This window comes from Eulemur rufifrons, chromosome 9 (assembly GCF_041146395.1).
Source record: "Eulemur rufifrons isolate Redbay chromosome 9, OSU_ERuf_1, whole genome shotgun sequence".
In the NCBI taxonomy this organism is placed as follows: Eukaryota; Metazoa; Chordata; class Mammalia; order Primates; family Lemuridae; genus Eulemur; species Eulemur rufifrons.
Genome location: NC_090991.1, coordinates 26312117 through 26333692, shown reverse-complemented (window position 1 = coordinate 26333692; position 21576 = coordinate 26312117). Strand labels below are relative to the sequence as shown.

At 46.6% G+C, this 21576-nt stretch overlaps 1 protein-coding gene across 1 annotated transcript in view; it reads left to right on the top strand.

Annotated features, from left to right (window-relative positions):
* The first annotated feature begins 4974 nt into the window (after window positions 1-4974).
* The window catches only part of YPEL2 (yippee like 2), a 39682-nt gene continuing 23080 nt past the window's right edge, over window positions 4975-21576 (top strand). The window contains exon 1 of the mRNA XM_069482338.1: window positions 4975-5279. Coding sequence (XP_069338439.1) covers window positions 5163-5279 — 117 coding nt within the window. The 5' untranslated portion in view covers window positions 4975-5162. The remainder of the gene's footprint in view (window positions 5280-21576) is intronic.

Genomic DNA, 21576 nt, shown 5'->3' with positions numbered 1-21576 from the left:
TGGGCATCTCAGCAGAGGAGCTGAGTGGAAGTTGTAAGGGGAGAATTGGGTTAGATGGGGGCTGTGGACCTACAGTAACCATAATCCTTCCTTATTCCTTGGAGAGGAAAGGGAAGGGCCTCCCATGCGTGTTACCCGTGCGGGGAGGTGGGCTGGTCCAGTCAGCTGCCCAGTGGACAGCAGAGGGTGTTCAGTTCCACGGCGATACTTAGCCTCTGCTGTGTGCCTTGTGCTGCTGGGTTCAGGGGGTACAACAATGACTAAAACATGGTCCCCGCTCTTGGCGCTTACCTCTAGTAAAGGATACAGAGGCAGAAAAGGATAATTTTAATTTTAATAAGATTAAGATAGAGGTGAACACAGAGAGGCCACTAAGCCCATTGTTGAGGTGACATCTGAGCTGAGTCTCCATGGACAGGTAAGGGCCTCGTGAGGAGAGGTGGGAAGCTTGTGTCGGAGTGAGGGGAATGGCCTCAGTAAAACCATGGAGGCATGAAATGCAAATGTGGTGTTTTAGGGGGAACTGCAAAGAGTTTGGTCCAGGTTGCCAAGTCCTAAGCACCTAAGAGAGTTCCTGACACATGGTAGACTCTTAAATGTCAGTGCAATTAACAGAGGATAAGGCAGAGTATTAGGTGTAAGGTGGAGAATTAGGTGAGTCTGAAGCCATTCTTGGTGTCAGTGGTAACACACACCTGGAATTAATTATATGGTTACTACATGCCAGGCGCATATGGAGGACTTTGTATCTATTAACTTAGTTAATGCTCACAAGAGCCTTATGAGATAGATAATATTATTACCCCTATTTTTGACAAGGAAATTGATATCCAGAAGGGTTAAGTAATTGTCCAAGATCACACAACTAGTACATGATGGAACTGTGAAAAGAATTCTAGGTTTGGAGAGATATTGTCCCAGAACTACCATCTCACAGGGCTGCTCGAAGACAGGTTAAAAGTTCCTAATGGCGGGAGGCTGAGGCAGTAGGATCGCTTAAGCCGAGGAGTCTGAGGTTGCTGTGAGCTAAGCTGACGCCACGGCACTCACTCTAGCCTGGGCAACAAAGTGAGACTCTGTCTCAACAAAAAAAAAAAAAGTTCCTAATGGGAGGCAGGGGCAGGCCACCCATTCCACTAGAAGCAATCTAAGTTACACAGGCATCTGGTTCAACTTGGATAGAAAAGAGAAGGAATAAGATGTTCTCAAAGGACCCCAAATTCCATGTCAGTCTGAACTCTCAGGCCTCCTTTTTCTTTCTTTCTTTTTTTAAGCAGCAGCACCTTTTTTTTTTCATTTACCACTACAGTTTGGGTGTGTATTGTGTGCCAGCTCTGTGTAAGCACTTAGATCATCTGATGTAATACCTAGACCCCTATGTAGGTTGGTATTATTAGAGAGCGGGGAGCTGAGGATCAGAGTGGTTGAATAACCTGCCAGAAGTCACACAGCTAGAAAGGAGAACTGGTTTGTGTGATTCCAGAGCCCACTGCTTTTCCACACTTCACCTATTCCAAAACATCCCATGAAACCAGCAAAACAGAGGCACACCTTAGGGGTAGGCCTGTCCTGTGTCTGGAGGAGTGACTTCCTGTAGTGAGTTCCACCTCCTCAGGTCCCTTTCTGGGGCTCTGTGTGTGGTGGCCCAGCCTTGCCTCCCCATCATTCTTCAAGTTCTTTTGTGACTCCACTAAAGAATTCAAACCTCGTACCCCTCTGTCCTGGTGACACTCAGAAGGTTCTGTTTGGAGTCCCAGCTGCAATTGTGACTCCTTGTGGAAAAGTCTTGTCTGTCAGGTGGGCCAGCCGGGTTTGGCATGCATTCCCTGTGCATTTGGCTCTTGAGGTGGTGTATTGAAGATCTTTGTTTTTAATCATAATATTTCATGTTTTTTCTTTCCATGCTGTTCAGCATGAGCCAGCTGGGGGTGGTAGCAAATCTTCCTTTAATTTCCACTGTGATGGATTATTAGTTCACTCAAAATGGTGTTTAATTTGTACATGGGCCCTGAGGCTTTTAAATATCAAGCTCATTTGATTATTGTTAGAAATCAATTTGGACTCCAATATGTTCAGTGAGCTGGACTCATGAAGCCCTGTGGACCCTCTGGCCCCATTAACAGGGGCTAAAGTCCAGAAATTAAAATGGTGAGTTCTGCAGCCCCATACTCTTCATTTCTTCTTTTAAAAAAAAAAATTCATCTATTTATTTTCCTTCCCAAGAATGCACTCAAAGGAGAAACTTTTAAAATTTTCGCTTAAGAGGGAAGAAGACGGTACCGATGATTGTCTTTCAGTCCCTGGCTCCCAGCTCTCTCCTCTCACTCAGCCCCACAGGCCTTTCTTGATCCCACTTCGTCTTGCTTTCCACTCACCCCTCGTTCCCTCTAGTTTGTCCTGTACCAGTTGAACAGGATCCACATTTCAGCAAGCCACGTTTCCCCCCCTTTCTCCTTCTCAGGGAAGGAATCGCCTGTTTAGGCTGCCTGTGAATTCATATCAAAGAGGGAGAGGAGCAGGGTGACTCTGGCAGTAAAGTCCAATGCTTGTTGTCCCGGCTCTCCAGGCAGTTCCTAGCACCAGGCAGCCTGGGCCGTGGCTTGCGTGGTGGATTTTACTCCTGTCTTTCTGAATTCTGAGCTGTGGCGAGGAATGAATGTGTGCACACGAGTGTGTGTTTGTGTGTGACAAACTCACATTTAACACAGAGTATAAATGTCTATTCTGCAGAAGGCAGTTTTGAATAAGTTTTGGGATTCAGATATGAAACTGAGCATAACCAGAAACCTCGCCTGTGAAACTTTTTTTGGGTTTCCTACGGAATAGAAGTGAGAGAAGAAATAATTCTACTCTGGGGAAATGCATAATTTAGAAGCTGTCTGCACGTATAAGAAAACAGACTGTAGCTGCTCTATAAACCCAGACTGGCAGCCAGGGTCATTGTTTCCTTTTCTTCCCGCAGTGTTTGTATAAGACAGATGGGTCCGGTGCTCCACAGCGGGCAGGGAAGGCTGTGGACTTGAAGTGTTTGGCCTGGGAGAAGCCTACTGCTCACTTTCCTTTTTCCTTACCCTAACTCACCACCGCTTCCTTTCCTGGAAATGCTGTCCTGGAAGAGGAGTATTGGAAAGGTTGAGAATATTTCAGGAAACTTCAAGTGGGGTCCTTGGCTCTTTCTACCACCTGTGGTGCTTGGGCACCCAACAGCATTGGTCTACCATGGCTGCTTTGCCCATTCACCTCACCTGCTACCCAGAGTATGCCCAGCGTGTGATGAAGGGGCTCTGGACCCCAGGGTTTATGTATCTTCCTTCCCCATCTCCTGTCCTGGCCAGGCCTAACTCTGAGGCAAAGTTGAGGGAATTGCTTCCCACTTCTGTATCTTTCAAGTATTTCTATAATGTTAAGTATAACCTGATTTCATGGCTTTATAAATAGAGGTGGGAGACTAAGCAGGGCCTACATTATGTCCTGGTTCCCGTAAGTCTTGAGTCCCTTCAACAGCCAGACATCTCACATGTAACTGGTCGTCTTGCATGTGGAGCCTCCTTGGCCCATGATTGCAGAAGGGACATGCTCTCACTGTGGGATGAGGGGTAGTGACTGTGCTTGTCCTTCAGCCTAGTGCCAGGCAGTGGTGTTGGCCACCCAGGAAGAGTCCCAGGAGTATGGTGGCCTTGGTGACTTCTGTGGTGAGAAGGATGTCAGGGAGGAGGACAGCTTCCTTTTGTTAAGATTTGGTTACAGTGAGGTTTAGAGGAAAAAGAGGACTATGATTTGCAGGCTTTCTCTAAACATCCCAGATGGATCCCAGACATAATCCAGCAAGGAAGATCTGATTTTGTTGTCTTCCTCCCCCGTCTCTCTAAATAATTTTATCTTCAAAGCATGACGCAGGTGTTAATTAACACTCACAGCTCTCCTGGGAGGTAGGCAAGTGGAAACACCACCCCCATTAGTGAAGCCCAGGGAGTAGACAGGTGCCGAAGCCTCAGGTGGGTGAGCCACAGAGAAGCCGCATGAGTCTTAGACCTTGTGGCTCTGCCCTCAGACCTTTACTTGGACTGACTGCTCACTTGGTTACCCTGGGGGCCACCCCACTTTCTCAGTGTCCTTGAGTCGCAATAGAATGAAAGAGCTGAGGCTGTAGTGGGAGAGATGTCTGGTACTGTGGGATGAGTAATGGAAAGTCTGAGAGTTTGGGAGAAATTCTGGTAAAATTCACTGTTGTTGTGAATTTTAGATGCAGGAGTCTGATTACACCATTGATTTCATTCACTTAAAAAAAAAAAAAAAAAAAAGATGTACTGAGATTTTAGTTCTGAGTCAGGTATTGGAAAGAGACTCGCTTCTTCCAAAACAGCCGGCTAGCCATTAGGGGTCCTGCCGATCAAGAAGTTGATCCTTTGTATCTCATGCTCAATCCTTAAGCAAAGGCTGGCATGGGGTTTGCTGCTTCTGCAGTCAGTAGCTTCAGGTGTTGGACTCTCGGCATCTGGAAATGGATGAGAAATCCATAGGTGACCGTTGGACATAGCGAGTATCTAGAGGCTGAATTTCTCCACCTTTTACCACTCACCTTGGTTGACTCATGAGGATGAGGCCCTTAGGAGTCCTCTCCCTGGGGCTGTAGGTGGCACATCTTCAAGCCCAGCTTATCTAGGGCTGCCTGGGAATGGTGATGATGCCACCAACATGCTGGGTGTCTGTGGAGGGTGTGCTGGTAAGTGTTGAATGTGCTGTGTTGATACTGAACCTCCCACTCTAGAAAAGCAGCAAGACTGGAGTCTCCAGTGGTTTCTTTCTCATTCATTGGGCATCTTGGGCATAGTACAAGAAACAGACAAGGGGCTCATTTTATCCTGTAAGTGTTGCCCTCTGTCTGAGTGGCAGTTGGACGCTCCTTGCTTTATAGGAAGCCCCACTCTATCAGCTAATGAGACTCCCCTTATCTTGATGTTGCAGGCTGCTGAGAGCCAGCCCTAGACCTCTGCTTGAGGGTCCTTCCTCTGAAGACATCACCAGTGTGTGGAGCCTGCCCCACACCCACCCCCTGCCAAACCACGGCCTTTACCTGTGTCTTCCGGTGTTTCCCGTGCGACCCGTCCTGTGGGAGTGCCTCGTGGGCCGCCCCGGAGTTCACCCCACACTCAGCGGCGCCAATGGTGAAGATGACAAGATCCAAGACTTTCCAGGCGTACCTGCCCTCCTGCCACCGGACCTATAGCTGCATTCACTGCAGAGCTCACTTGGCCAATCACGATGAACTAATTTCCAAGGTACATGTTTCCTGCAGGCCTTCCTCACCTACCCTCAGGGAGGGTGCTTACTGCTCCTAGGGTTACAGAGGTGTCCAAGCTCTCCCCAGGAGACCAGGCTATCTGTACTCCTTCCTTTTTACAGGGGAGGCTGACCCGCATGACTGTCTCACTCAACTGAAAAATAACTCCCGAGTTGGAGCGACAGGATAGCAGTTTCATTTGTTAGATTGGAAATCAGACGTCATCCCTATTGGAGGTTTTGGGGGCTAGCAGCTTGCGGGCCAGAGAAGGGATGGGCTGAGCAGTGATTGGAGCCTTATGCCCTGCTTGCTTGGTTTAGGTTGGCAGTTAAACGCTGTGAAACTGAATTCTAGGAAGGCAAACCTCTTATAAGCGGGGTTCCTTAGCTGAGACGAAATAGTCCCTGGGAAAGTTGTGAGACTGTGGAAGTACTAAAATGGGTGGTCTTTGGGGAGGACCAAAAATGCCTTGTGAAAAGTTGACCAACTGGCCTGTGGGGGCCTTTAGGTCTTACACATGAGGTAATATGGTGTGAACTTTGGCCATAATGAGAAGAAAGAATGAAACCCTGTTTTTCCTTAGGAAGCAGCTGCTGAAGCCCCTCAAGTTGGAGCTAGGTGGGTTACTAATAAATAAACCCAGCATCCCTGTTGTGCAATCCAGGAACTGGATCCTTCAGGCAGCATTCTCCTGGGAGCTGCCTCCCTCCTGGCCCTAGATTCCCAGGGGAGGAGAAACTGGTTTTACTAGGCAGCATGACAAAGACATCATGGGAGACTTTTCCCTTAAAAAGCGTCTTTACCCAGAATCCAGTCTTCCTGCCATTAAAGTAAAAACAAACAAACCTTTATGCAGACCCAGATGAACTTAGTTTTTTTTTTTTTCCTTTAATCAGTGTGCTGATCTATTTACAAGAACTGCTGGGAAAGGTGGCTTCGCTTTCTTGCTTCTGGTTTGGTAACCCCAGCCAGAGAGGGGTGAAGGATCCAGCCGACAGTCATAGAACAGCGCTGTCCAGCTGGCTGGTTTGACACAGGAAGTGGAGAAGGCTGCCCAGACAACCACGTCTGTGGTAGTGGGGGTTCTCAAATCAGGCCCGAGGACTGAACCCCTCGTTCTAGGCCTATTCCAGGGTTTAGGGTTGCCACAGAGTTGGACTCCTGGAGCCCTGTCCTCCGGCCAGACTTCCACTCTGCCCCACTTTCCCTTCTCTTAATTTTCTACTAATTACTATCCTGTATGCTGTTTATGTTTCAGTCAGCCTTTAGTTTTCTTCTTTCAGCTAATCTTGTCTTTTCTCAGACTCCGTTTGAATTTTGGGGAACCCCTTAAGTCTGGAAGTTTGGGCGTGGAGAGGCTACGTCAGTGAGGGAAGAGAGGAGTCAGTCCCCGGGGCGTTGGAAGTGGCCTGCAAACTTGGAGGGGAATTGTGAATGTCCTTTTTTGGGAACTCTCCAGAGAAAGTGTTTGCCTGTCTCTAGTGGGGAAGCCAAGGCATCATTTTAATACAAGGAGGAAGTGCTATGTATCATAAGACATTGAGGTACCAGTAAAGTGTATTTTAGCATTGTCTATGTAGTAAAAGCTGCTACTTGACACTTCATAAATGTTATCTCACTTAACCCTCATAAGAATTCCTTAAGCTAGGTGATGTTAGTCAGATTTTATACAGATGGAGAAGTTGAGACTCAAACAAGTTGTCCAAGATCTCAAATCAGAGGCTCACAGAAGAGGGAATGATTACTTTGAGTAGGTGCTCAGTAAGGACTTCTGGAAGAGGTGGTTATTTGAGCTGGGCCTTGTAAGACAGGCAGAAGCTGAATATTTGGAAATGGTAATGGCCTTTAAAGTTTATGTCTTATCCCTTTGGTCTGGTATACAGGGCCTTTGACGATCTTGCACAGCCTAGCTTTTGAGTTAAGTCTCCTGCCAGTTCCGCACTTTGTTTCAGCCACTGGGCGCTAAGCAGCGTTCGTTCCCTGACTATGCAGGCAGGAATATTTCAGGCCTCTGTGCCTCTACCATGAGCACCCCTCCTTCTGCACCTCCTTCCTCTCTCCTGTGAACTCTTCCACGTCCTTCCTTGGGCCATGGCCTGTCACCTTTGTGTCCCCCAGTCAGAACTTGACCCATGGCAAGAGCTCAAGAAATGACCAAATAGACAGATGGATGGAGCTTAAACCTTGAAGACAAGTAAGAGCAAAAAAAGACTTTGTTGGCCTCATGTCCTCCTTCCTGCCCCTTTTGGGGCAGAAAGACTCATTCACAAGTCCAGGCCAAAGTCAGCACAGGCTTCGGTTTCATTGGCTCCAGCCGGTGCACAGATGGGGTGCATTAGAGCTTGATGATTTAGAGAGTTGGGTGAAATGCCTGACTGTGGGGAAAGCGTGAGGGAGCTGTGGTTGGCATTACACAAAGGTTCCTTTATTTCACTCCGCAGCCACCCCCGGCATTAAATAATCTATAGATTCTTATGCAGGTCTGCTTAATGGAAAGATCGCTGCCCCAGCCCCCTCCTTGGAAAATAGGCCTTTCTTTTCATTTTTTCCCTCTCTTCTATTTAAGAAAGTTCAAGGAGAGAATGTCTCTCCTGTTCTTCCTTCTTGACTTAATCTCCTATGCAGTTTCAGAATCTGCCCAGTGGGAGTTAGGAGCTGGGAAGCAGATAACTGGAGCTGAAGCGGCAGTGTAATTAAATGATACTTTGTACTTGTAATATAGAGCCTTTGGTCTGAAAGCTTGACATTTGTTTGGTGCAAAAAAACAAAGCAAGTCTGCATTCATTATGGAGAAGTGATACAAAGGTCTGGGTATGTGGCCAGCAGAGAACTGGACCAGAACTTCAAGCACCCTTCCTATCAGTGTGCCTAAGCCTACATGGAAATGTATAGTTGTAAGTTTTTAGAGGCAGTTAGGGTCTATATTGACATGGTGGTGGAAAGAATCCTGCACTGGGCTTTCCACCTTCCCAGCTTGCTCTAGCTCCCTAGAGGCTTCGTTGCCTGCAATCAACTGTTTAACCTGAATCTTAAGTTTCTTGCTTATAAAATGGGTAAATAATATTTGCTGTGTTTATGGGTGTCTTAATCCACTGGGGCAGCCAAAACAAAATACCATAAACTGGATAGCCTGTACAACAGAAATTTATTTCTCACAGTTCTGGAGGCTGGGAATTCCAAGACCAAGGTGCTACTAGATTCAGTGTCTGATCAGGGCCTACTTTCTGGTTCAGACAGCTCCTTCTCATTGTAACCTCACATGGCAGAAGAGAGGGATCTCTCTGGCCACTTTATAAGGACACTAATCCTATTCACAAGGGCTTTGCCCTCAACAACCTAATCATCCTCCAAAGGCCCCACCTCCTTATGCCATCATCTTGGGTGAAGATTTCAACATATGAATGGGGGTGGCACAACATTCAGACCATAGCATATGGCTAGTAGCTAGCACTTAGTGTGTGCTTACTGCATGCCATCCCCATAACAGCCCTATAAGGGAGGCATACCTTACTGGGGAGAGAGAGCAGTTTTCTCTCATTGGGTTGTTATAAGGCTCAGGTGAGATCATGAATGTGTGGGTGGTTTGCGAGTTACAAAGCTGTATGCAAATATTATATAAAGTAGACCATTTGCTTGATCTTACTGTCCAAAAGAAAAAAAAAGGCAAGGGGGTGGGTTTGAGGGGATTGTTTCTGCCTGATACCAAGTAGATTTCGTTTAGCCAAAATTGCTTTGCTTTGGAATCTGGAGCACAGGAATTGGATTTGAGGCAAGGGCAATAGAAAGCTGAGTTGGTCTGTAGATGGTAACACAGCATTTGATTTGTAAGACTGGGGAGGGGGGACTCTTTGAATTGATGACAGAACTATCTAGGGAATGTACTGAGGCCTCCTACAATTTCTTTCTTGGGGGTGTTGTGGTCTAAATGCTGGCATGTTTGCACCCAGAGGTATTTTGAGTTGGCACGAGGAATTGCTCACATTGTTGTTTCTTGCTTAATGGTGCAAGCCCTAGTATAAAAATATGCTTTGGTTATAAAATAATAATAGCTTCAATTGGAACAGTTAGTTGCCCTAAGTGAGAATAATCTAAACACTCATTTCAGTGGACATGATCTATTATGGAAACCTGAATCCTCACTTGGCTTTTGTATGAAAAATTTCTGTCTGATGTCCTTCCCTTGCCTCCCTCCTGCCAGCCTCTCGATGGCATTGTGGAGTAGGCCATTAGGAAAGGTGTACTGGATTAATCTGTCACACACCCACTTGGGAGACTTGTGACTTTGTTCCATGGCGCAGGCTGGCCTAGTGCTCTGGGTCTGTGGAGGAAAGGTGTTATAGGAGGCTACAGAGTGGGTGCCTAGTGCAGATGGCAGGAAGAAATCTTTTCTCACCCTCAAACTATTTAAGTTATTGTCATGTCAGGTCTTTAGGTCAGATTATCTTCTGGTGACAAATATGGGATTCCCAGAATTGCCAATCATCTAATCCAAGCCCCTCTTGATGAGGAAACAGGCCACAGGTGACTTGGTGCAGTCACAGCCTCAGAGACGGGGATCTCTGTCTACCTCATACTGCTCAACTGTGTTCTGTGTGAGGAGCCCTGGCCTGACTTGTTCTCAAATACCAAGCAATCCTTCTGAAGTTGGGGATATTTAGGAGGCAGGTTGTTTTTGTTCCCTGTGGGGTTCCATTGGGCTTACAGTGGTAGCACTTTTGTTTTCCTTTCCTGGCTGGAAATTAGATGCAGCATTGCTTGGAGAGGCAGGGAGTATAAGATGGTCTAAAGCTTTGTATTGATCTAGTGGCTGCAAAAGGTTGGCTCTGCCCTCAGTTTCCCACCTCTGGCTCTGAGCCCTGGTCTTCTACACCAGTGAGTCTCAAAAAGACTTTTATACCCAATGCAGTGGCTTAGAGGTAGTGCACACAGAGGGGATGCTGGTATAGAAGTGCAAAGATCTGTCCCATCCTGCGCTGTGCCTGTCAGCGTAGGGATTTATTTCTCTTAATTCCCACTGCCCACCAGTTTGTGTTCTTACTGTACAGTAAAACTACTCTCTAAAATACTAATGTAATTATTTATGTCCTGAAAACGTCATGTAATTAATAAATACAGGAACAGAATTTCTAAAAATCCCCTCATTTCTTTTTCTCTAGGTGCCTTGGACAATGGTATGGTGAGCATTGGGTTGTATTACTAGTAGGGTTAGTGTCTGCTACATCACATCACACAGCATAATCCATAAACGTTATATGTCATATAAGATATGGGTCTTGTAGATAATTATTCCATAAACTTATCTAACTTCCAAATATTCGTTGACCTCTAATTTTATTAATAGAGTTTGTTGATATCCGATGGATATATGGCATACTGATTTTTACAAAAACCGTATTTGAATAAAACTAGTATCCTATTTTAACAGGAGGGGTAAAAAACACCAGGTTGCATGTATAAATGTCCATTTCAGAAGACGGGAACTGTTTGTTTCTAGAATAGTAGGACCTAGCTCTTTACCAGAATGATCGATGGGTTCTAAGAAACAGAAGGTTGAGAGCGGCAGCTTTGTATGACCCGTACCATAGTGGGTGCCTTTGCTGCTTTGCTGTTGAATGTCAGTGTTTCTTAAACAGCAGTTCTAAGATACAGCAATGGCAGAAGTGATAAATTATGGAAGAGTTTCAGCGTAACCCCTTAAGCCCAGTTTCAAAACATTCAACCAATTTGGCTTTTGTAAAGAGAATCACATTCCCAACTTCAAATTACTTGCTTCTTTTCCTCAATTACCTGACCTCTGAAAGCCCCACCTCCTACTAATGAGGTGTCAGCTCTTCCTTATTCCTGGAGAACTATCTGTTGACCACCCAGGACGGAGTGACAGGTGAATTGTCAGTACAGAAAGTCTCTAGACAGAGAGGGATGTGATTAGAGTACAGTGTTTCTTGATGAAGTGAAACTATTTGGACCTTGTAAAATATAGTATCTTATGGTATGTTCCCTACTTAGGGACAGAGATTAAGCCAATTCAGGGTACAATGAGCCCAAATTAGGCTGGGATAATTTGAATAGCATAGTTGGTTCACAATGGGACCACATTAATGGGATCTCAAGGGTTTCTGGCATGTGTGGGTGATGGCAGTGGGGGCTGTGCTTCTACTTGCTTTTTCTCATTGGCTCCATTCTGTCATTGTACAAATAACACGTATGTAGAGTGTGTGTGTGTGTGTGTGAATGCATGTGCACATGTGCAGCACCATACTAAATATTACAATAATACTCTCAAAGATATTATCCTCAAGGAACTTTTATTCTAGTTGGGGAGATAATAGATCCATAAGTCATTCCTTCTTGAAGTTTCTCCTTCACCTTATGTTTCTCATAAAGCAGTTAGAACAGTGTGATTACGCACGTTTCCCATGAGCCTGTGAACTACTGGAGAAGATGATTGTGACGCCATTTTTGTGTCTCTAGCACCAGCACAGCTCCTAAGACTGGTAGATTCTCAGTGAATATTTGGGTGAATGCCTATGCGTACTCGAAGAAAGATATCTTCATTAGGGAGTCTCAATCTGGGGTCCATGGAATGGCTTGGGGGGGGGTGGGTCCCTGAAATTCTATGTGTAATTCTATGTGCATGTATATTTTGCTAGGAAGGGTTCCATAGCTTTCATCGGGTTCTCAAAGGAGTTGTTGGTTAAAAAAAAAAAGAAAAAAAAAAAACCCTAAACTTGATCCATCTTTCTAGAAAATGAAGTTTTGGGAAGGCTTGGTGGAAGACGTGGCATTGAGCTGTGCCTGGAAACATGAACCTCGCCATGTGGACGTGGATGGGGGAGCCAGTAAAAAGAGCAGCAGGAACAAAGAGCCAGAGGCAGGGAGCAGCCATTCTTCTGGGTTAGACATTGAGAAACGGTGGAAACAGATTGAAAGAGTAGGTTGAAGCCAGATTGTTAGAAGAATAGAAGTTAGGGCTTTATCCTGTTGGCAGTTGGGTGCTCCTGAAGACTTCTGGGCAAGTAGTGATATGACCAGGAATGATCAGTGTTGCTGTGGTGTGGTAGGTGGACTGCTGAGGAAGAAGCTAGAAATGGGGCAACTCCACAGGGCGTGGTGGCTCATGCCTATAATCCTAGCATTCTGGGAGGTGGAGACATGAGGATTGCTTGAGGTCAGGAGTTTGAGACCAGCCTGAACAAGAGCAAGATCCTGTCTCTACTAAAAAGAGAAAAATTAGCTGGGCCCAGTGGCGTGCCTCTGTAGTCCCAGCTACTTGGGAGGCTGAGGCAGGAAAATTGCTTGAGCCCAGGAGTTTGAGGTTGTCCTGAGCTGGGATGATACCACTGGCTCTCTACCCAACCCTGGGGTGACAGAGGGAGACTCTGTCTCAAAAAAAAAAAAAGGAAATGAAGAAATCAGGCAACTAGTATGTTCTTTACCATAGTCTGAATGTGCTCTGGGCACATGGTGGTCATTTAGTAAATACTTCTTGCCCACTGCTTGGCAAAGAAATACAAGCATTGTATGGTTTTTTTTGTTTGTTTGTTTTTGTTTTTTTAATTGTCTCCATCATTTGTAGGCATGAAGAAGGGAATTGAGTCCAGGAATTCACACTCTTTCAATGGGAGACAGACCTGTCCCACAGCCATGCCTGCTCCCTGTGAAAATTAATGATCTGGGAATATGTAGAGTCACTTGCCAATTTATTATCAAGGGAGCTGCTGGGACCAAATCTGGTGAATCATCTGTGTTTTTCTGCTGCAGACTGCAGGCGGCTAGAGCACGAATCTGCTCAAATGGGATCCTTTCTATGTGGTTACTTTAAATACTAAAAGGAAATGTTGACTTGAACGACGAGGTGTACCCTGAAAATTAACTCCATAGTTTTCAGATGCCTGTAAGGTTCCAATCCTAAGATTGGTTTGTACATTACTGTCTAGGCATTCAGCAAGGACACTGGTAATCAAGCTTGCATTCCTAGTCAAAATCCAAAGAAACTCTTTTTCAACAGAGTGTTCACCCTGGGAAGCAAGAAGTAGGTGCAGGACCCCTCCGCCGTCAGCCATGTTTTTGTTTGAGCACCGCCCCTCCTTCTGGCCTCTGGAATGGTAAATCTGCTCATTGTAGTTTGTATTTGGGGGCCTGACCAGAATCCACTGTCCTACACAGTTTGATATTTCTTGTGCTTTAAACAGGCCCTAGGCTAGGTGCTAGGGATAAGGAGATGAAACCAACATAATTCCTGCACTCAAACGGCCTGTGATCTTTAGGGAACATGGGAATGCAAGGCTCACCATGGTGGGCAGAAAAGTATTGCAGATGAGGTTGTTTGGTGCCATAGAAAACACACAGGATGAAAAATCTGCGTTGCTGCTATTAAATACTGTTATATTTATTGAGCACCTACTGTGTGCCAGAAGCTCCTTTAGAAATTTTACTTACTCTTACAACACCCCTTCAAGGGGGGATTAAGTGACTTGCCTAAGGCCATAGGTTGTCACTGGGTAGGTTCAGATCCAGATCTGTTCATGCCTTTTTAGCACAGCTGGTGTGGCCTAGATAGCTCCTTTTGACCTGGGCCGTTTTATGGTCACTCTCAGAAATGTTTGTGGTAAATCCTACCCTTTCTTCCTCCTGTCGTTTCCCTTGCTTGGAGAATCATCCTTATTTTCTCTCTCTATTCAATTCCTATCCATTCTTGAAGACCTGCTCAGTGTATTTTCTTCTGAGAAGGCTTCCTGCTCTATAGGATACTCTCCCTTCTCTGAAATTCTGTGGCACTCACTGCCTGGTTGTTCATTTGACAATTAATAATGGCTCTCGTGGTATGGTCTGTGTTATTGTGGTTACATGTACTTTTTATGTATAATTATCTTGTTTCCTAACAAGATTCTAAATGTCCCTGAGTCATAAACTCAGAATTTGAGAGCTTGAAAGTACCTTTGAACCTGAGTTTTCTAGTTCAACTCCTCATTTTACAAATTAGGAAACCAAGGCCCAGAGAGAAACTGAAAGCCCCCTGATTTTGAACTTTGCTGCTTCCTCCCCATCACACCACGTACAGCCTTGTACATAACAGGCACCTGTGAACGCTGGAGGCAGCCCTGTGAGTGGGCTGGTAGCCGGGAGGATGGAAGTATCAAGCTGGTTGCTCTTGAGCAAGACTGTTCACCTCTCTGGCTCTCCTTTTTCTTCATCCATCCAAATGTCCCCATCTTCTGATTCTAGTATAGTAGCATAAGATGATATGAGGCAACGTAACTCAACAGTTAACATTATATCTTCTGAGCCAGACTGCTTGGGTTCAAACCCTGCCTCGTTCACTTGGTAGCTATACACATTAAATAACCCCTCTGTGTCTTAGTGGCCTCACCTGCAAGGAACAGTATTAATATTAGATACCTGATAGGATTTTTATGGAAATTAGATGAGGTAGTCAATGTAAAGTACGGAAGTGGTAACCCAGAGCCTTGTAAATGCCCAGTAAATGTTGGTAGCTTTGTTACTCTGAATATTCACTAAGCAAAACCAAATGGCAAGTGACCTCAAACCTAACCAGGGCCTGGCACCCATAGTAGTCCTGACATATTTGCTCGTTTCTCTTTGAGAGTCTCAGCTATTGCCCTTGAGCCATACAGTTGTCATCAGTGGTCTTTTGAGGCCTCTATAATCCCCGAGTCTCTTGTTCCGCCAGGTCTCTGGAGGTAATTAAATAACAGCAGCAGCGCCTTCCACTGCTGCTCCCTTGGGCCTTACCTGCAAGCAGCAGTGAGGTCTCTCTAGAATTTAAATGGAAAAATCTGCCCCTGCCCTCTTCCCTTCCAGTCTGTCAGGTGGTTGTTTTGCCTCTGACCCACACAAGGACCTCAATCTGTGACAACAGCAACCCAGGCAGCTGGAAGAGAAGTCCCTGGCCTGGATGTTGGAGCCGTAGCTGAGCATTGAGCATTGCTTGTCAGTTCGGTTCATTTTGTGTTGCTTTGGGGTGGGGGGTGGGGGTTTCTTTTGAGAGAAGCCATTTTCTTTATCTTAAAAAAACAAAACGAAAAAGGAATCTCTGATACCTGAGTATCAGTGCTTTGTTTCCAAAGTACTCAGCAAAGCTCCTGAGAGGAGAGTTTGACCTGGTGACCCAGAGTATTACCTCTGGGGTCAAGGCTGCCAAGCCCAGGAGAGCTTTAGCGCTGTTTCCCTCCCCTCTCTGGCTTATTGCTGGTGGCTGGACAGTGAGTCAGAGCGGGGTGGGGAGGAGAGGAAGAGAGGAGGAGATGGCTCCGCCAGCTGCTGCTAAAAACAACAACATCTAATCAGTCCATAAACTCCCTCCCCTCCAGACCACAGCTCTAGTCAAGAGGCAGAGCAGGTGGCACTGGTTCTCCCCTCCCCCGTTGTCCTCCGACACCCTTGGGTCTTTGAAGGGGTAACTTACCATCGTCAAAAGGCAAGTTATCTATCTTTGGGGGCCCAGGAGCTCCGTTTCCTTCCTGTTAGGGTTGGCCCCACTAAGAGCATTCACTGTAACCTTAGCTTCCCAGCAGATACATGAGGGGACAGAGTATTTCCTTGCCAAAACAAAGATCCCAGAGTGAAACCTCCTGCACTAAGCACTATCATTTGTTCCACATTTTGTGAGTTCCTCTTCCAAGTTAGAGATTGGGGATACAGTGGCAAACAGATGTGACCTTTGCCCTCCCTGAGCTTGTACCCAGTATGCTTTGGCTCCTGGAAGGTCCAGCATCTGAAGGAGCAGCTGGTGGCAGTGGAAACAGGCCCAAGCCCTGGCCCCAGGGTTATCTGGGGCAGCTGAAAAGCCACCATTTCCGTGATGCTTTCTATTCAATTTGCCTGATTTTCATGAGATGCCCAAACCTATAGGGCTATTTCCCTGACCATCCCCTGAAGTGTCTGCCTGAGCTAGCGCAGCCTAGTGAAACAGCCCACTGTTCTCTGATGTGTCTTTGGAGGAATGTCTGTGTTCTCGGCACCAGGCCTTGCACCATTGGGCGGGGGCTGCTTTGTTTATACTCCTGACCATCTGAAAGCTGCCTGACTTCACCCACAGCTGGCCTCTCCCCTTTAGGTGCCAAGTGTTCCATAGGGTAGGGCTCTGAGGAGGCCTTTAAGGTTCATCCCAGACACATTCACCTAGGAAACATGGGGACAGAGGAAGGAGTGAAACTGGACTTCATGGGGCTCCTTCAAGCTCCAAGCCCCTAGATTTCTTGATTCTCTCAGCAGGAGAAAGAAAAAAAGCAAAGTATATCCTTCGGGGAGGAGAGCTCCTCCCTGTCTGTCTGCTTCTCTATAACAAGAAGCCAGCACTGTGGGGGTAGGTGCCGGGTAAATATGTGAGGAAGGAAAGCCGATAAGATAAGGTCTGACAAATCTAGGTCACCAGGCTGCTGCCAGGCACCTGTGTGACTGGTCACCTTGAAACTGACAGGAGGAAGATGGACTTTCGTCCAGGGGCCAGACTGGCTGATTTCCCATGTCTTTGTTTATTTATTTGAAAAACATTAATTGAGCTCGATTATGTGCCAGGCCACGTGCTAGGTGCTTCAGGCCCCTCTGTGTTTCTGACAGACAAAATCTCTTCCTGGATCCCAGGCCTGTAACCAGTGCTAAAAAAAGAAATGACTTCATTCAAAAGCCAGTTGGTCCACTAACTTCCAGGATAGGGGCAGCCAGTCCCTTGGTAGAAGGGAGCGGCTATTTAGAGTGTTGATTCTCTGTTCTTTGGGCTAGATCCAAGGTTCTACAAAACTTTTTCTGTAAAGGCCAGATAGTAAATATTTTAGGCTTTCCTAGGCATATGGTCTCAACCCTTCAGCCTTAGAGAAAACATAAACAAATGAACATGGATGTTTTCCAGAAAAACTTTATTTACAGAACAGGTGAAAGGTTCAATTTAGCCCTTGGACTGGTTTGCCTACCTCTGGGCTGGATGGTTGGAATGATTGTTGTGAAATGGGTGTTGAAGAAATGGGTTTCCATGATTTTGAGAGGAATCTCAAGTCAGCATGGTGGCTACATTTGGTATGGAGAATGCAGGAGTTGAGGCACTGTGCTAATTGACAAGGTCTAATTGACACCATGATGTCAATTATCTGCATGGTGAATTCCATTCCACAGGTCAGACTTCAACCCCAGCCACCTAGCACCTACAGGTTCCCACCACAGGTTACAAGGTGACTAAGCCAGACAGTGCACATAGTTTCCTACCAGCTCATCACTCTAATGGGAAAACAATGTGGGGCTCTGCTGAGGGAGAAGTCAGTGGCACCATTTTAAAAGCCCCGAATGAGGGGTCAGGCTGCCCTCTGCTCCAGGCAGAGGCTTTGCACTAAATTGTCAGTGTGGCATTGGACAAGTCACTTAACCTCTCTGATCACTCATCCCATATTGAATACTACTGTATGAGGCCCTGGTGATAAAGAAATGGCCACCACAAAATTCTTGCCCTTAAGTAGCTTATGATCTAATGGGGAAGGCAAAAGGTAAACTATTATAAAATGCAGTGAAGTGAAACACACCCTTTGAGTAGGTAATTGTTTGGGATGCTATGGAGGCAAAGAGCAGAATAAGTGTCTACTAAGTGACCAAGAAAGAGGAGTCCATTCTGAGCAGAGACCGAGAAACGTAGAGGAGATCGAGCCCAGGCAGATGGTGAGGGCATCTTTGAGGGAAGCAGGAGTTCAGCAGGGTTGGATGATGCAGGGCCCAGAAGGCCAAACTAAGGTGTTGAGACTCAATTCTGGATGCTGTGAAGAGCCATTACAAGGTTTTAAGCAAGGGAGTGATAGGATTTGATTGAAATTGGCTGAGACTATTTTAACACGGCCTATTGTGGAAAACTGACTTCTAGTTTCTATACACCATATATCCTTGAGCTTTGTGTGAGTAGGACTGCTGATATTATATAGAAGTTAGTAAGTATCGATAACATGCCATGGCTGTTTGTAATAATCAGGCTCAGTCCCTCCCTGGTGATGCCGTGAGTGAAACAGTGAGCAGCAGTAACTCTGACAAGAGGGAGAACTTATATGTTCTCTGGAGCCTGGGGGTTTTCAGGGCCTGGCCACTCTATCTCGCCTGACCCTCCTGGCTTCTGGAGTGAGGCATTCTGAATCGTCGTAAGCCGGCAACTGCAGCCCCATATTTATGAGTTTTTCTGTTAATTGCAGGGGAGAACTGAGTTGCAGAATTCTGATGGTTTTGGTGTAGCCATGAAACTTGGGACAGGGCCAAGTGAAGGGGGAAGTATGTGGCTTCTGCAGTCTTCATATATTTTTGGGCCTGCCTGAGAGTAGTTAAAAACTGGCTTTGGAAAATGGGGGTTCTTTAGACAGCGATTCCGGAATCTGCTAGCACATCAGAATCACCTGGGATAAAAAGGCTGATCTCCAGGCCCCACCCCAGAGATTCCTATTCTGAGGGTCTCGGTGTGATGTAGAACTAGGGCCCTGACTGGGCTGAGGGAAGCAAGTCACCTAGGTCACAAGATTTAGGGAAGCACTGACTCTCAGGGCTGTGGAAGTACAGGGTCAGCACGTCAGTGCATGAGCCTCCTACAGTTCCGTGTTCTAGCTTTCTGGCTTGCCTCACCCCAGTCCCAGCCCTCCTGGGGTTCTATCTTTCTAACGAGCACTCCCACCCCATTCTGATGCAACTAACTAATATTTGGGAGCCAAGGTTCTAGGACAAGCATTCCCAATACTTGGAAGATACCTACGTGTGCTGTCCCTGCTCTCCACTACCCACCATCCAGCCCTTCCCACTCATAGTAACTCCCAGAAGGTCCAGAGGGGTGGATTTCACTGACATCTGTTTGAAAAGGGGAACAGCTCTTTGGAGGCCTTCTTCTAATAATGATAACAATGGTCACCCTTTTACTGAGTGTTTGCTAAATGCCAGACACTGTGCTGGACACCTTTTATATGAATCACATCTTTTGTCTCATACCAACCCAAAGAGAGAGATACTACTGTTGTCTCCAATGTCAAGTGAGGAAAGTGAAGCTTAGACAGATTTAGGTGGCCAAGGGGACCCAGCTAGGAAATGATGGAACCAGAATTTGAATTCAAGCCTGACATCATGGTCCCTGCTCTATCACATGGCCCATTTCTTGCTCTGAATTAGCAGAGGAACCCAGCCCAGGCTCTTCTCTTGGTCCTTCCCAGGCTGTCTGCCTGCTCCTGAGCTCTTGCACTGGGACCAAACAAGGCACCCCAGATGTCTTCTGTGTTGTTGTTTAAATAGGGTTTTCTGGCCCGTAGAGCCATGGCAAACAGAGGGAAGGGGTGGAGGAAGAGCAGAGGTGATCCTTAGTGATCCTCAGCAGGGGCAGAGCGTCATCCTTTCTTAAGCTGTTTACTGATTAACTCCCTTCTCTCCTGCAACCAGACAAGAAGAGGAACTCAAAAGTCAGCAGGGCTCAGGAGCCCTAATTAATGTCTAGTCCAACTGGGTCAGGGGGAGTGACCCTATGCGGTGGCCCTTTTTTGTTTTTTTCCTTCAGGGACATGTGTGCCCCAGCTCACTAGAGCAGAGTTCCCCTGCATGGAGAGGGAGGGATTCCAGCCCCCAGCCAAGGGAGTTAGAGCTCCTGTGAAGCACCCACCTGTCTCATCAGTCCCTTCCTCCCGGGCTCTCTGGCTGGGTTCAGGCTGGTGTTAAGTTGCCCCAAATACCCAGTCTCCTATTTCACATCCTTAGGCAAAGATCCCACAGCCAAGGTGCCCTTTCGGCTTAGCTTTCCCACCGCTGCTGACTGACAGATAAGCTCCTAAGAGGAGAGCAGGGGAAAGGTAGAGAGGTGGGTGAAACCCTGAGCAGACCCCTATATGAGCAGGCACAGTGGGTCCTGCAGCTCCCCGGCACTGTGTTGGGTGGGGCAGGCTCTGGTGGTGGCTAGCTGCGTCCTCAGTCCTTTCCTGGCAGGTGGAACTTGGCATGGCTGGGCCACAGTTGTACATATGCTTAGGCTTTACCTTGGGATGGGAATTGGAAGCTGAAAGTTTGTGAGTGTCAAGAGACAAGGAAATTCTGTGTGCAGCGTGTGGGCTGGGAGAATGCAGGGGTTGCCTGAGCCAGGCTCTTTCTGCACAATCTGCCCTGGCTGTGCCAGACTCCCTGTCCAGACCTCTCAGAGATGTTTCATTCCTTGGGCTGGGTTGAACTGAGACATGAGTGCTGCTGTGAGACAGGAGGGGAAAGAAGCCAGTGGACAAAATGTTCTTGCTCCTGGGTAGACCAGCCAGGCTGGGTCCTTGGGAACTGAGATGAAACCTCTCCCCTTTTCTTTAGCCAGTCCGTATCTTTAGTAACAAATGAGATTACTGCCTGGATGAGCTCATTTTAATTTACCTTTCTGAAGTGATAAATGTGCTTTAAAATGGGAGTGACGGGGAAGTTTGCAGTTAGCTTCACTGATCTCACTTCCTTGGGGGAATGAATGAACACATACTCCTGAGCCTAAACTCTTACCTCTTCCCTGTCACTTGCAACCAAAGCAGCCACCCCAAACCTGCTGGTTATAGGGATTATTATGTTAATGTGGAGTTAGTTGATATCCCAGACAGTCTTGGGCAATTTTCCTAAGGAGTGATTCCCAACCATGTCTTCCAAAGATAACCTTGTATGTAGGTGCCAGAGTGACAGAACCCAAGAACTGGGCCTCTATGTATAAGTTGGTCTTGAGTATCCAGGGACTATTTAAAAATGTGTACAGAAAGGTAGCAATTAAATGTTTGTCTTGGAATAACCCTGGCCTCTGAATTCTCCCAGGAGCCCCAGCCTAGGGAAGATGATTAAAAATAGATCTGAGTAGCACTTCCTGCTTGGCAGATGGCCGATAGCAAATGCTAGGGCTAGCGGCTGACCTTTCCTTTCTGAAAACTGCTCTGTGTTTCCATGATGCTAATTGAGTCCTTCTCTAAACCTAATCAAAGGCTCCTTAGCTGGCTGCAGAAAACCATGGCTTGCTGTCATAGCTGGGCTCAGTTCATGGAGCAACATGAAAGTGCTGGAATTTGCATGGAAACACCCACTCTGTGGTCCAACTGGCTGGTCCTTGTTTAAAAACTAACAAGTTCTGCTTTCAGCCTTACTGCCCAGTGCTGTTAAGGATCCCACACCCTCTCCACCCCCTGCAGCAAGGAAAGATTAGTGGTAGGGGAGTGATGAGAGTGCCCTGTGTTTCGATGTGGGCACAATAGACAATGCTCACGACACAAAGTAGATGACTGAAAGAGAGGCAAGGGCTTTTTGAGATGTGGGTTCTAGGGCTGGCTCTATGC